The 12170-nt window shown below is 41.5% G+C and overlaps 1 protein-coding gene across 1 annotated transcript; it reads right to left on the bottom strand.

Moving 5' to 3' along the window:
- Positions 1–10137: 10137 nt before the first annotated feature.
- Positions 10138–11082, bottom strand: LOC120877671 (olfactory receptor 9A4). The gene has a single exon (XM_040260023.1). It carries the CDS (start codon positions 11080–11082, stop codon positions 10138–10140), a length of 945 nt encoding a protein of 314 aa, XP_040115957.1.
- Positions 11083–12170: the final 1088 nt, after the last annotated feature.

The following is a 12170-nucleotide window of genomic DNA, read 5'->3' as shown; positions in this document are numbered from 1 at the left end:
ACCAAAAAAAGACACTAAATAACCAAAGCAATCTTGAGAAAAAAAAAAGATTGGAGGACTCAAGTTCCCTGACTTCAGGCTATGCTACACAGCTATGATCAAAACAGTATGATATGGGCACAAAAATAGAAATATAGGTCAATCTCCCAGAATAATGGAAATAAAAACAAAAATAAACAAATGGACCCTACTTAAACTCAATACCTTTTGCACAGCAAAGGAAACAATAAACAAAATGAAAAGACAATCCACAGATTGGCAGAAAATAATTGCAAATTATGTGACTGACAAGGGATTAGTCTCCAAAATTTATGAACAGTTCATGGTACTTAATACCATCAAAACAAACAACCCAACCAACAAATGGGCAAACGATCTAAATAGACATTTCTCCAAAGAAGACATTTAGATAGCCAAGAAGCATATGAAAAGATGTTCAACATCGTTAATTATTAGAGAAATGCAAATTAAAACTACAATGATGTATCACCTCACACCAGTCAGAACGGCCATCATCAAAAGATCCACAAAAAATAAATGCTAGTGAGGGTGTGGAGAAAAGGAACCCTCCTACACTTATGATGGGAATGTAAATCGATACAGCCACTATGAAGAACAATATGGATGTTCCTTAAAAAAATTAAAAATAGAGCTACCATAACACCCTGCAATCCCAGTTCTGGGCATATATCCAGAGGAAAACATGATCCAATAGGATACATGCACCCCAGTGTTCATTACAGCACTGTTTCCAATAGCCAAGACATGGAAGCAACCTAAATGCCCATCAACAGAGGAATGCATTAAAAAAAAAAGATGTGCTACATATATACAATGGTGTATGTGGTACAGTACAACAGAATTTGGCTCAGCCATTAAAAAGAATGAAATCTGTAGCAACATGTACGGCCCTGGAAATGTCATACTAAGTGAACTTCTCTAAGTTAGAGAAGGAGAACTATTGTACTGTTAGGGGAAGCACACTGATTGAAACCGCCCACCCTGGCCAGGCACCATAGTAACCATTTGCGTGAGTTGTGTTATGACAGGAGATTCTGATAAGGAATAGGGAACTAACAAGCCACCACCAACCGGAAGAGTTCGGGAAATATCTAAAGGAGACACTGTGTGTCCATCCACTTCCCAGAATCCCTCTCGCTAGCATCTATCTTGGCTGAGTGATGCATGCACCACCAGGAAAGACTCTGAATTAGAATGATTGGCCAGAGACCACCCAGAAACTAATCCCATCACCATAAAACCTGAGACTACGAGCCACGTGGCAGAGCAGTTCTCCTGGGTTCCCTTACCCTACTGCTCTCCACGCAGGTGCCCTTTCCCAATAAAATCTCTTGCTTTGTCAGCACACGTGTCTCCTCAGACAATTCATTTCCAACTGTTAGACAAGAGCCCAGTTTCAGGCCCTGGAAGGGGTCCCCCTTCCTGCAACAGTATGACATCCCTTATATGTGGAATCTAAGAAGAAATATACACATGAACTTACTTACAGGACAGAAAGAGACTCACTGACTTGAGAGAATGAACTTATGGTTTCTGAGGGCCGGGGGAGGATGTGGGAAGGGATAGTTAGGGAATTGGGGATAGATAGGCACAAACCGCTATATTTAAAGTGGGTAACCAACAAGGACCTACTGTATAGCACATGGAACTCTGCTCAGTGTTATGTGGCAGCTTGGATGGTGAAAGGTTGTTGCTGAACGAAAAGACGCCGGGATTCTTGGCCTCCGGAGGAAAAGAATTCAATCCAGGGCCAGAGATGAGGCTTGATCACTCAGAGCTTTTGTGTAATAAAGTTTTATTAAGTATAAAGGAGATAGAGAAAGCTTCTGACATAGTCATCGGAAGAGGGCAGAAAGAGTACCCCCCTGCTAGTCTTCAGCTGGATGTTATATAGTCACTAAAGTGAGTGAAGTCGCTCAGTTGTGTCCGACTCTTTGCGACCCCATGGACTGTAGCCCACCAGGCTCCTCTGTCCTTGGGATTTTCCAGGCAATAGTACTGGAGTGGATTGCCATTTCCTTCTCCAGGGGATCTTCCCAACCCAGGGATCGAACCCGGGTCTCCTGCATTGTAGACAGATGCTTTACCGTCTGAGCCACCGAAAGAAAGGAATGTCTTAAAATGCAGAATGGCACCAGGCCCCTCACCCACATGATACATTTTGGGATAATCTTGTCACCAAAAGGTTCATCCCGGGCCAAAAAATGATTAACTTGGATCTTGTAGAAGGCAGATTACCATACAGATAGTTCCGTTTACATAGATTAGGGGAACAATATCTGAGCATAACACACGTTTGTCAAGTAGGTTCTGAGCCATTAGGTGGAACAGAAGTGAAGACAGAGTTTGGGGTAAATGAATAGTACATAACCATACCTTAAGATAAACATTTCCATAAGAAAAATACATTGGTTATCTCAAGGTTTGAGAATAGTTAACTTTGGTGAAACCAGGTGTCATTATGGCAACACAGTATTTTAAGAGAAACCTCCTTTTAAATTTGTATAGAGAAGAAAAAAATTTCGCTGGTTTGTTTCCTCCTGCCGCTTAAGAGAGATAAAAATATCTGACACTTGCAGGCTATTTCCTCTGTTTGGAGACCCCTGGACTTTCTGCTTGTTACCCTCTCAATGGGAAGGGAGTTTGGGGGAAAATGGATACATGTATACAAATGGCTGAGTCCCTTCACTGTTAACCTGAAACTATCACATTGTTAACTGACTATACCTCAATATAAAATCAGTTCAGTTCAGTTGCTCAGTCATGTCCAAGTCTTTCTTTGCAACCCCACAGACTGCAGCATGCCAGGCCTTCCTGTCCATCACCAACTCCCAGAGCGTACTCAAACTCATGTCCATAGAGTTGCTGATGCCATCCAACCATCTCATCCTCTATTGTCCCCTTCTCCTCCTGACTTAAATCTTTCCCAGCATCAGGGTCTTTTCAAATGAGTCAGTTCTTCGCATCAGGTGGTCAAAATATTGGAGTTTCAGCTTCAGCATCAGTCCTTCCACTGAATATTCAGGACTGATTTCCTTTAGGATTGATAGGCTGGATCTCCTTGCAGTCCAAGGGACTCTCAAGAGTCGTCTCCAACACCACAGTTCAAAAGCATCAATTCTTTGGTGCTCAGCCTTCTTCACAGTCCAACTCTCACTTCCATACATGACCACTGGAAAAACCATAGCTGTCTAGGTTGGTCATAGCTTTTCTTCCAAGGAGCATCTTTTAATTTCATGGCTGCAGTCACCATCTGCAGCGATTTGGAGCCCCCCAAAATAAAAGTCTCTCACTGTTTCCATTGTTTTCCGATCTATCTGCCATGAAGTGATGGGACCAAATGCCATGATCTTAGTTTTCTGAATGTTGAAGTTCAAGTCAACTTTTTCACTCTCCTCATTCACTTTCATCAAGAGGCTCTTTAGTTCTTCTTTGCTTTCTGCCATAAGGGTGGTTTCATCTGCATATCTGAGGTTATTGATATTTCTCCCAGCAATCTTGATTCCAGCTTGTGCTTCATCAAGTCCAGTGTTTCTCATGATATACTCTGCATATAAGTTAAATAAGCAGAGTGACAATATACAACCTTGACGTATTCCTTTCCTAATTTGGAACCAGTCTAGTTCCATGTCCAGTTCTAACTGTTTTTTCCTGACCTGCATACAGATTTCTCAGGAGACAGGTCAGGTGGACTGTTAGTCCCATCTCTTTAAGAATTTTCCACAGTTTGTTGGGATCCACACAGTCAAAGGCTTTGGCATAGTCAGTAAAGCAGAAGTAGATGTTTTTCTGGAATTCTCTTGCTTTTTCCATGATCCAGTAGATGTTGGCAATTTGATCTCTGGTTCCTCTGCCTTTTCTAAAACCAGCTTGGACATCTGGAAGTTCACGATTCACATATTGTTGAAGCTTGGCTTGGAGAATTTTGAGCATTACTCTACTAGCGTGTGAGATGAGTGCAATTGTGTGGTAGTTTGAGCATTCTTTGGCATTGCCTTTCTTTGGGATTGGAATGAAAACTGACCTTTCCCAGTCCTGTGGCCACTGCTGAGTTTTCCACATTTGCTGGTATATTGAGTACAGCACTTTCACAGCATCATCTTTCAGGATTTGAAATAGCTCAACTGGAATTCCATCACCTCCAATAGCTTTGTTCGTAGTGATGCTTCCTAAGGCCCATTTGACTTCACATTCCAGGATGTCTGGCTCTAGATGAGTGATCACACCGTCATGATTATCTGGGTTGTGAAGATCTTTTTTGTACAGTTCTTCTGTGTATTCTTGCCACCTCTTAATATCTTCTGCTTCTGTTAGGTCCAGACCATTTCTGTCCTTTATCGAGCCCATCTTTGCATGAAATGTTCCCTTGGTATTTCTAATTTTCTTGAAGAGATCTCTAGTCTTTCCATTCTGTTGTTTTCCTTTATTTCTTTGCATTGATTGCTGAGGAAGGCTTTATCTCGCCTTGCTATTCTTTGGAACTCTGCATTCAAATGGGTATATCTTTTCTTTTCTCCTTTGCTTTTTGCTTCTCTTCTTTTCACAGCTATTTATAAGACCTCCTCAGATAGCTATTTTGCTTTCTTGCATTTCTTTTCTTGGGAATGGTCTTGATTCCTGTCTTCTGTACAATGTTACGAACTTCCGTCCAAAGTTCATCAGGCACTCTGTCTATCAGATCTAGTTCCTTCAATCTATTTCTCACTTCCACTGTATAGTCATAAGGGATTTGATTTAGGTCATACCAAATGGTCTAGTGGTTTTCCCCACTTTCTTCAATTTAAGTCTGAATTTGGCAATAAGGATTTTATGATCTGAGCAACAGTCAGCTCCTGGCCTTTTTTTTTTTTTTTCTGACTGTATAGAGCTTCTCCATCTTTGGCTGCAAAGAATATAATCAATCTGATTTCGGTGTTGACCATCTGGTAATGTCCATGTGTAGAGTTTTCTCTTGTGGTGTTGGAAGAGGGTGTTTGCTATGACCAGTACGTTCTCTTGGCAGAACTCTATTAACCTTTGCCCTGCTTCATTCTGTGTACTCCAAGGTCAAATTTGCCTGTTACACCGGGTGTTTCTTGACTTCTTATTTTTGAATTCCAGTCCCCCATAATGAAAAGGACATCTTTTTTGGGTGTCAGTTCTAGAAGGTCTTCATAGAACTGTCCAATTTCAGCTTCTTCAGTGTTACTGGTCAGGGCATAGACTCAGATTACTGTGATATTGAAAGGTTTGCCTTGGAAACGAACAGAGATCATTCTGTCGTTTTTGAGACTGCATCCAAGTACTGCATTTTGGACTCTTGTTGACTATGATGGCTACTCCATTTCTTCTAAGGGACTCCTGCCCACAGAGGTAGATATAATGGTCATCTGAGTTAAATTCACCCATTCCAGTCCATCTTAGTTAGCTGATTCCTAGAATGTTGATGTTAACTCTTGCCAGTATCTACATATATATTCTTAAATTCTTTCTTAGTGAGTATGTTAGGGCTTCTTATCCTTACTTTCTGTCTATTTGTCCTGGGATGTACATTGGAGGAGTATGTAGGGATGACTTTCCCAAATGTAAGAGTGATGTGACAAACTCAAAACGTACAAACAAGAAGGCAATGGGGAGATTCCCTATTGAAAGAATCTTCCCTGTAACATTACTAATAGGTGAAAATTGAAACACAGCTTTACCATTTCTAGGGATGAACACATGTCTGTGGAAGGGAGCTTTAATTATTGAACTCTTTAACTTTATGTCAAGCCTTAAACTAACTTAATGTAACATATACCTTTGTCCAACTTCTACCTTTTTGAGTCACATGGAACGTGAAAAAGTGAAAGTTTTTTTAGTCGCTCAGTCATGTCTGACCCTTTGTGAACCCATGGAATGTAGCCCACCAGGCTCCTCTGTGCATGGAATTCTCCAGGCAAGAATATTGGAGTGGGTAGCTGTTCCCTTCTTCAGGCTATCTTCCCAACCCAGGAACTGAACCCAGTCTCCTGCATTGCAGGCAGATTCTTTACCATCTCAGCCACAAGGGAAGCCCTGAGTTACATGGACTGGCTTTTAAGTATCTTCCCACTTGAATCTTCAAAATTCTATACAAAATCTTATCACTTGCTGTATCTATGCCATGGACTCCTGACCCTGCAGTATTCCAGCTGCCCACCTTTGGATGCCAGGTGCCTTTGCGTAGGTTTTCATTCATATACTCACAGTTCCCTGCATTTAGAAACTTCTTCAAACTGCAGAGACAAATTCTTCAGAACTGGGAGATTTTCTGACACTTTCTTTTGTAATTGACCCATTTATGCTTCCCTTGTTCTATCTTTGTAGAACTTTTATATTCAGATATGGGGCTCCTGAATTAAGCTTGCAGTTTGCTTACCTTTCTAATTTTCCAAATTTTAGTCTATTTTTTATATACTTTGGACACTTTTATTTTTTTCTTTAGTCTATTTATGAATTTCTTTTTACTAGTCCTAATATTATATTCTAGGAGCATTTTCCTTTATTTTCTGATTTTTTTCACACAGTATCCTCTTCTTCAGAACAAAACATGTTCTAATTTTAAAAGGATATGCATTATAGGATTTTTTAAATTGTTTTTGCTCCCTAACTGATCTTCGTTTTCCTCGAATTTTTTTCTTCTGTGTTTTGTTCTCTTGGTTCCTCCAACTGCTGTGGTAGGTCATCTGGATATAGATAATGTGACCAACCATCCTGGCTTCACAGTTGACTGAGGAGTTTTGGGGATATGGGACCTTCAGTTTTTTAAATGGGGATAACGTGGGATGAAGGGTCACTCTACTTGTGGAACAGGTATTTCCTTGCCTACACAGAAAATGCAAGGGACTTGCAGTGCCTGGTTGCTATTTATACAAACTTTTAAGCAGTATTCCTGTTTATAAGCTCTCACCCTCACAGTCCTTGGTAGCTGAGGCCTCCATGTGCTGACTGACTAGTTCTGTTGGGTGAATTGACCTGTTTCTTCTTACTTTCCCCTTTGCAGAATTTAGTTTGTACCTCAGTCTTATTACCTTGGAAACATTTATTTTTGTTTTCTATATTTAAAAATTGTAAAATATTATCTGTTGTAACTTTTTTCCCATTCTCTTTGTCCTTGCTAAATAACAATTTTTGATTCCTACAATGCCTTTTAGTGTGATTGGGACAGTAAGTGGAAATGGTCAGCTGATCACATTAAATAGAAAGAATTATTGTTCTCCTCCCTGGAACTTAACTGTAGCATCCTGGGTGAGGGGTCAGCTGTTTCTTTTTCATGAATCGTGACCCTCCCTGGTGCTTCATTCTCTATCTTCTGGCCCTGGACTTGTTAGGGAACAAAGGAGTTATTAGGGCACTCACAAAGAGTGAATGTGCTCCTATCTGGAACAGAGGAAGAGAACAAACTAGAGCTGTGCTTTGGTTTGGAGGACTGGAATGGCTGAAAAGGGGCAGATTTAGGAGAAGTGCCTCCTCTGAGCTCTCTCTTGGAATTAGGGAGTCATGCAGAGAGGAGGGATGCATGAAGAGCTTAGAAAATACCTGTTTTCTTGGTTGACACTGAGTGTGGAAAGGGTCAAAACTGGAAAAGTAAGAAGATAAATATTTATAAGTTGACCCTAAATACTGCAAGGAACTGCTGACACTGTAACTGGGGAAGTGGCATCCCTCACATTTCTAACACAAATATCAGAGTAGATGGTTACCCTCTGACCCAAGGCTGCTGGTTTTGCACAGCAGGTGGAGAGGTGGGTTAAACTCAGGCATATGTGTGTGCACTTGCGTGTGTGCACACACATTAGTATATGGTAGGAACATACTTTATGAATGCTAACCTGTAGATAACACAGAGCTCTTTAATCCCTAATTTAGGGTCTTCTCCAAAAGCTACTAGTCAGGAGGGGGAGATTTCTCCATCTTTGAGCATCTGTAAGTGTTGGGCAGCATTCTAAACCAGGAGAAATATTTTTCTCCAGCTGGAAAGTTTCTCTGCACTGACTCACAGGGACTAATTAATTATTTTCTCACTCTGAAAACTTTGTAAGGAATTAAACCAATTATCTCCTTCTTAGATGGCATATACCTTAACTCAGCTTCTACTAACACCTCCAGCACAAAATCACTCAGAATTTCTCTTGAGAGACTCTGATGCAATTCTTTCAACCAGTTAATCATGTCCCGTCCCCTGTCAGAAATCAAGTGCAAAAACATCTTTTTTTCTTACTTTTGTCTTCTGAAGTGATGAAGTTCTTGACTTCCAAATGCTGGGAACTTGGTGTAGAATAAGCTGTTTATCTCAGCATCACCAGCATCACATAGGAAAAATTCTCTCACATTTTTTATAGATAAATATAAAATAATCTTGGGCTCCAAAATCACGGCTGATGGTGGCTGCAGCCATGAAACTAAAAGACACTTGATCCTTGGAGGGAAAGCATGAGAAATCTAGACAGCATACTAAAAAGCAGAGATATCACTTTGTCGACAAAGGTTCATATAGTCAAAGCTATGGCTTTTTCAGTAGTCGTGTACGGATGTGAGAATTGGACCATAAAGAAGGCTGAGGACTGAAGAATTGATGCTTTCAAATTGTGGTGCTGGAGAAGACTCTTGAGAGTCCCTTGGACAACAAGGAGATCAAACCAATCAATCCGAAAGGAAATCAGTCCTGAATATTCATTGGAAGGACTGATGTCGAAGCTGAAACTTCAAAACTTTGGTCACCTGATGTAAAGAGCTGACTCACTAGGGAAAGACCCTGATGCTGGGAAAGATTGAAGGCGGGAGGAGAAGGGGCCGATGGAGGATGCGATAGTTGGATGGCATCATTGACACAATGGACAGGAGTTTTGCAAACTCCAGGAGATAGTGAAACCTGGTGTGGTGCAGCCCATGAGGTCACAAAGAGTCAGACACGACTGAGCGACTGAACAAAAAATTATTTTCTTATACAGATGAAACAGAATTTATTTAACCAGTCACCTACAGATATCTCATTGCCATCAATGTTATTACAAAGACACTGTAACAAAAACGCTGATAGCATTGTGCTAATGACATAAGAAATGGGGAGATGGATTAGCACTGAGGTAGAGGGTGCTGATTAGGGGGGTGGTGAGGTTGCCAATGCTATAAGGGAGGCATGAGACATCTCTGTGGAAATCTGCATACTAGTGTGGTAAACTCGGGGTGCATGAAGGGAAAGGAAAAGAAGGACCCAGAGATGAATCAAAGACCTGGAACCACAGAAAGAGAACTATAGAGAGGAATCAGGAGAGAAAGTGGCCAGGAGAGGATGAACAAATGAAGGGGCGGGAAGCAGGGACCTTGAAGGGATGGCAGAATGTGAGAAATACAGGGAGGGGACAAAGGCTGCCTCTTCCTCCACTCCTGTATCCCCTCAGCCCAGCCACCCAGCAAGGCCAGCTCTCCCCTCCATTCCAGCTTGGGCACAGCAGCTCTGCTGACCCACCCCTCTCCTGGTGGGCAGCACAACCCAGGGGCCAGCAGGTGGGAGAACTCCTTGCTCAGCCCTTCCTCCCACACCCTGAGAAAGTCCACAGATTAGAGAGGTGTGTCTGCACCTAAACAACGGCCACCCCTGAAACTGTACAGGTATCAGACTGTGCACTGAGTTCACAGCCAGCCAAGAAAATGTGCAGAGAAGTATTCAAGCCACAGGACTTTGGGATAGGAAAACAAGAGAATATGCTGGAGCCAGAGAAGGAATAGGGAGCTTCCCACAGTCAGAGGATATAAAGATAAGGACAATTTATGAGACGATGATTCAAGAACCTGGAATCAAGTAGTTATTAAATTCTGGAGCCAGAGAATATATTTCTGATACTCTCCTCTTCAGAAACCTAAATATCACATATATTATTATTACATTTAATTTTAAAACATTTTATTGTGAAATGCACCATAAGTGAAATATATATATATAATAAAGTGAATTTTTATATAACAACCTATAATGATAAACACCATGGCCATAATATAAAAGAGTTGTGTTGCACACAGATTATTTGATGATGATTAAGCTCCAGTTCAAAGTGCTTTTCAGACCATTCTAGAATTCAGAATGTATTCTGCCATATAAAAAGCTTTAGGGCAAGACTAATTTCTGAATAGATGACAGCACTGTTTCATTCTGTCCCGAAGTGCTTCTATGACTTTGTCATTCCGGAGAGTGAAGATGAAAGGATTGAGGAAAGGAGTGACTACGGAAACCATCAGGGAAACAACCCTGTTGTAATCTGTGGCCTGTGTTTGCTTGGGTTTCACGTAGAGGAACAAGCAGCTGCCGTAACCAATCACAACACATGTGAAGTGGGAGGCACACGTAGAGAAGGCTTTCCTGCGGCCAGAGGCTGAGGGGATCTTGAGGATGGTGGAGATGATGTAGGTGTAGGAGACAATTGTAGGGATCAAAGAACCAAAAAGAACAAAAACAGCCATTAAGAAGAGGATGAATTCCATGAAAAGAGTATTATTGCAGGATAGTTTGAGCAATTGCCCTCGGTCGCAGAAAAAATTGTCCACCACATTTGATTTGCAGTAGGAAAGCTGAAATGTGGCATAAACTGGCCAAATTTGAAAAAGGAAGCCAAACAACCATGACACAATTACCACCAAGTTGCAGGTGCGGCTGTTCATAATGATGTTGTACCTCAGGGGGTTACAGATAGCCACATAACGGTCCACAGCCATCGCTCCCAACAGTGCAAACTCTGTGGTTCCCAGAGCAAGGTACAGGAAGAGCTGGGTGACACATGCAGCCAGAGATATTGTCTGCATCCCAGGGAGCAGCAACCCCCAGAGCATCACGGGGACAATAATGGTGGTCACCAGGATCTCCAAGGCTGAGAGATGACCAAGGAAGAAATACATGGGAGACTGCAGACCTTTATCAAGACAGACAATCACAATGATGACTGTGTTACCGATTAATGTCACTGAGTAGAAGAAGAAGAAGGTAGCAAAGAGGATATGGCGTAGTTCTCTAGATCCAGAGAAGCCAAGGAGATAGAATTCAGTGGCACTGGAGTGATTCCCTAACATGTAGCTTGGACTTTTGTTCCTTGTGAAGTCTAGAGAGCAAGGGAGAGATAACATACTTCTAACCTCAGAAAGACGAAAAACATTTTCAACTTGAGGAAATACACCCTACTCCTAGGCTCTACAACATGACTATTTTCTACACAAAGTTAATAATAGATACTTTATGAAGGAATGTGTAATATATTAAGATAATAGCATGGGTCCAAAAAGATGAGCAATGGTCACCAATACCACCCTAGGCACGAAAATCCACCGTCCCAAATAGGCACCCTTGCCTCTCAGTTCACAGCTTTGCTCTCACCTGCTACCCTATCTATTTTCTGGAACACAACACGCTCATTTATACAATGACCCCTTCCATTCTGAATGCCCTAAATTGTCTTCTGTGCCTGTTTTGTCCATGTCCTGCAAAAACTGCTGTATGTAAACAGTTATAAGACAAAAAAAAAATGTTAGTCGCTCAGTTGTGTCAGACTCTTTGCAACCCGATGGAGCCCGTCAGGCTCCTCTGTCCATGGAGTTCTCCAGGCAAGGATACTAGAGTGGGTTGCCATTCCCTTCTCCAGGGGATCTTCCCGATCCAGGGATCAAACCTGGGTCTCCTGCATTGCAGGCAGATTTTTCACCGCCTCAGCCACCAGAGGAGCCTAAGAGATGGAATTCCCAGTTAATCACAGCCAGACATAGTTACTTCTTTCCTCTGTATCTGCTAAAAACAGGCTCCATTTCAATTACATTCATTTCAAATTTGTTGCCTCTTATATTTATCATTTGGGGCATGCTGTTGGGAATTTGGATCAATCCAAAACATTGTCATGAGATAAAAGCTATTTTTGAAACAAAGTCCTTCTCTGATTTCAGGGAAGCTGGCTCCCTACAATGAATTATCCATGTCTTTCTCTTTACTTTTATGATAAACATGATCTTCCATCTCTGCCTTCACTGAATATGTCTCCTCTATGCAGGAAAAACCTGGCCAGTTTCTAGTTGACGATTTCTAGCTCTGAGATTACAATTCCTCTGCAACCAGATGGCTTTCACTTGGCTCTAATCAATATCTGATATCTATCACACTTTTACTTGTTTAT

This window comes from Oryx dammah, unplaced genomic scaffold (genome assembly GCF_014754425.2).
Source record: "Oryx dammah isolate SB20612 unplaced genomic scaffold, SCBI_Odam_1.1 HiC_scaffold_18, whole genome shotgun sequence".
NCBI classification, from domain to species: Eukaryota; Metazoa; Chordata; class Mammalia; order Artiodactyla; family Bovidae; genus Oryx; species Oryx dammah.
This window is presented reverse-complemented; position numbering and strand designations above follow the sequence as displayed.

Bases quoted from the DNA above. Each gene is read 5' to 3' on its own strand.
- LOC120877671 (XM_040260023.1), bottom strand. From the start codon at position 11,082: ATGTTAGGGAATCACTCCAGTGCCACTGAATTCTATCTCCTTGGCTTC.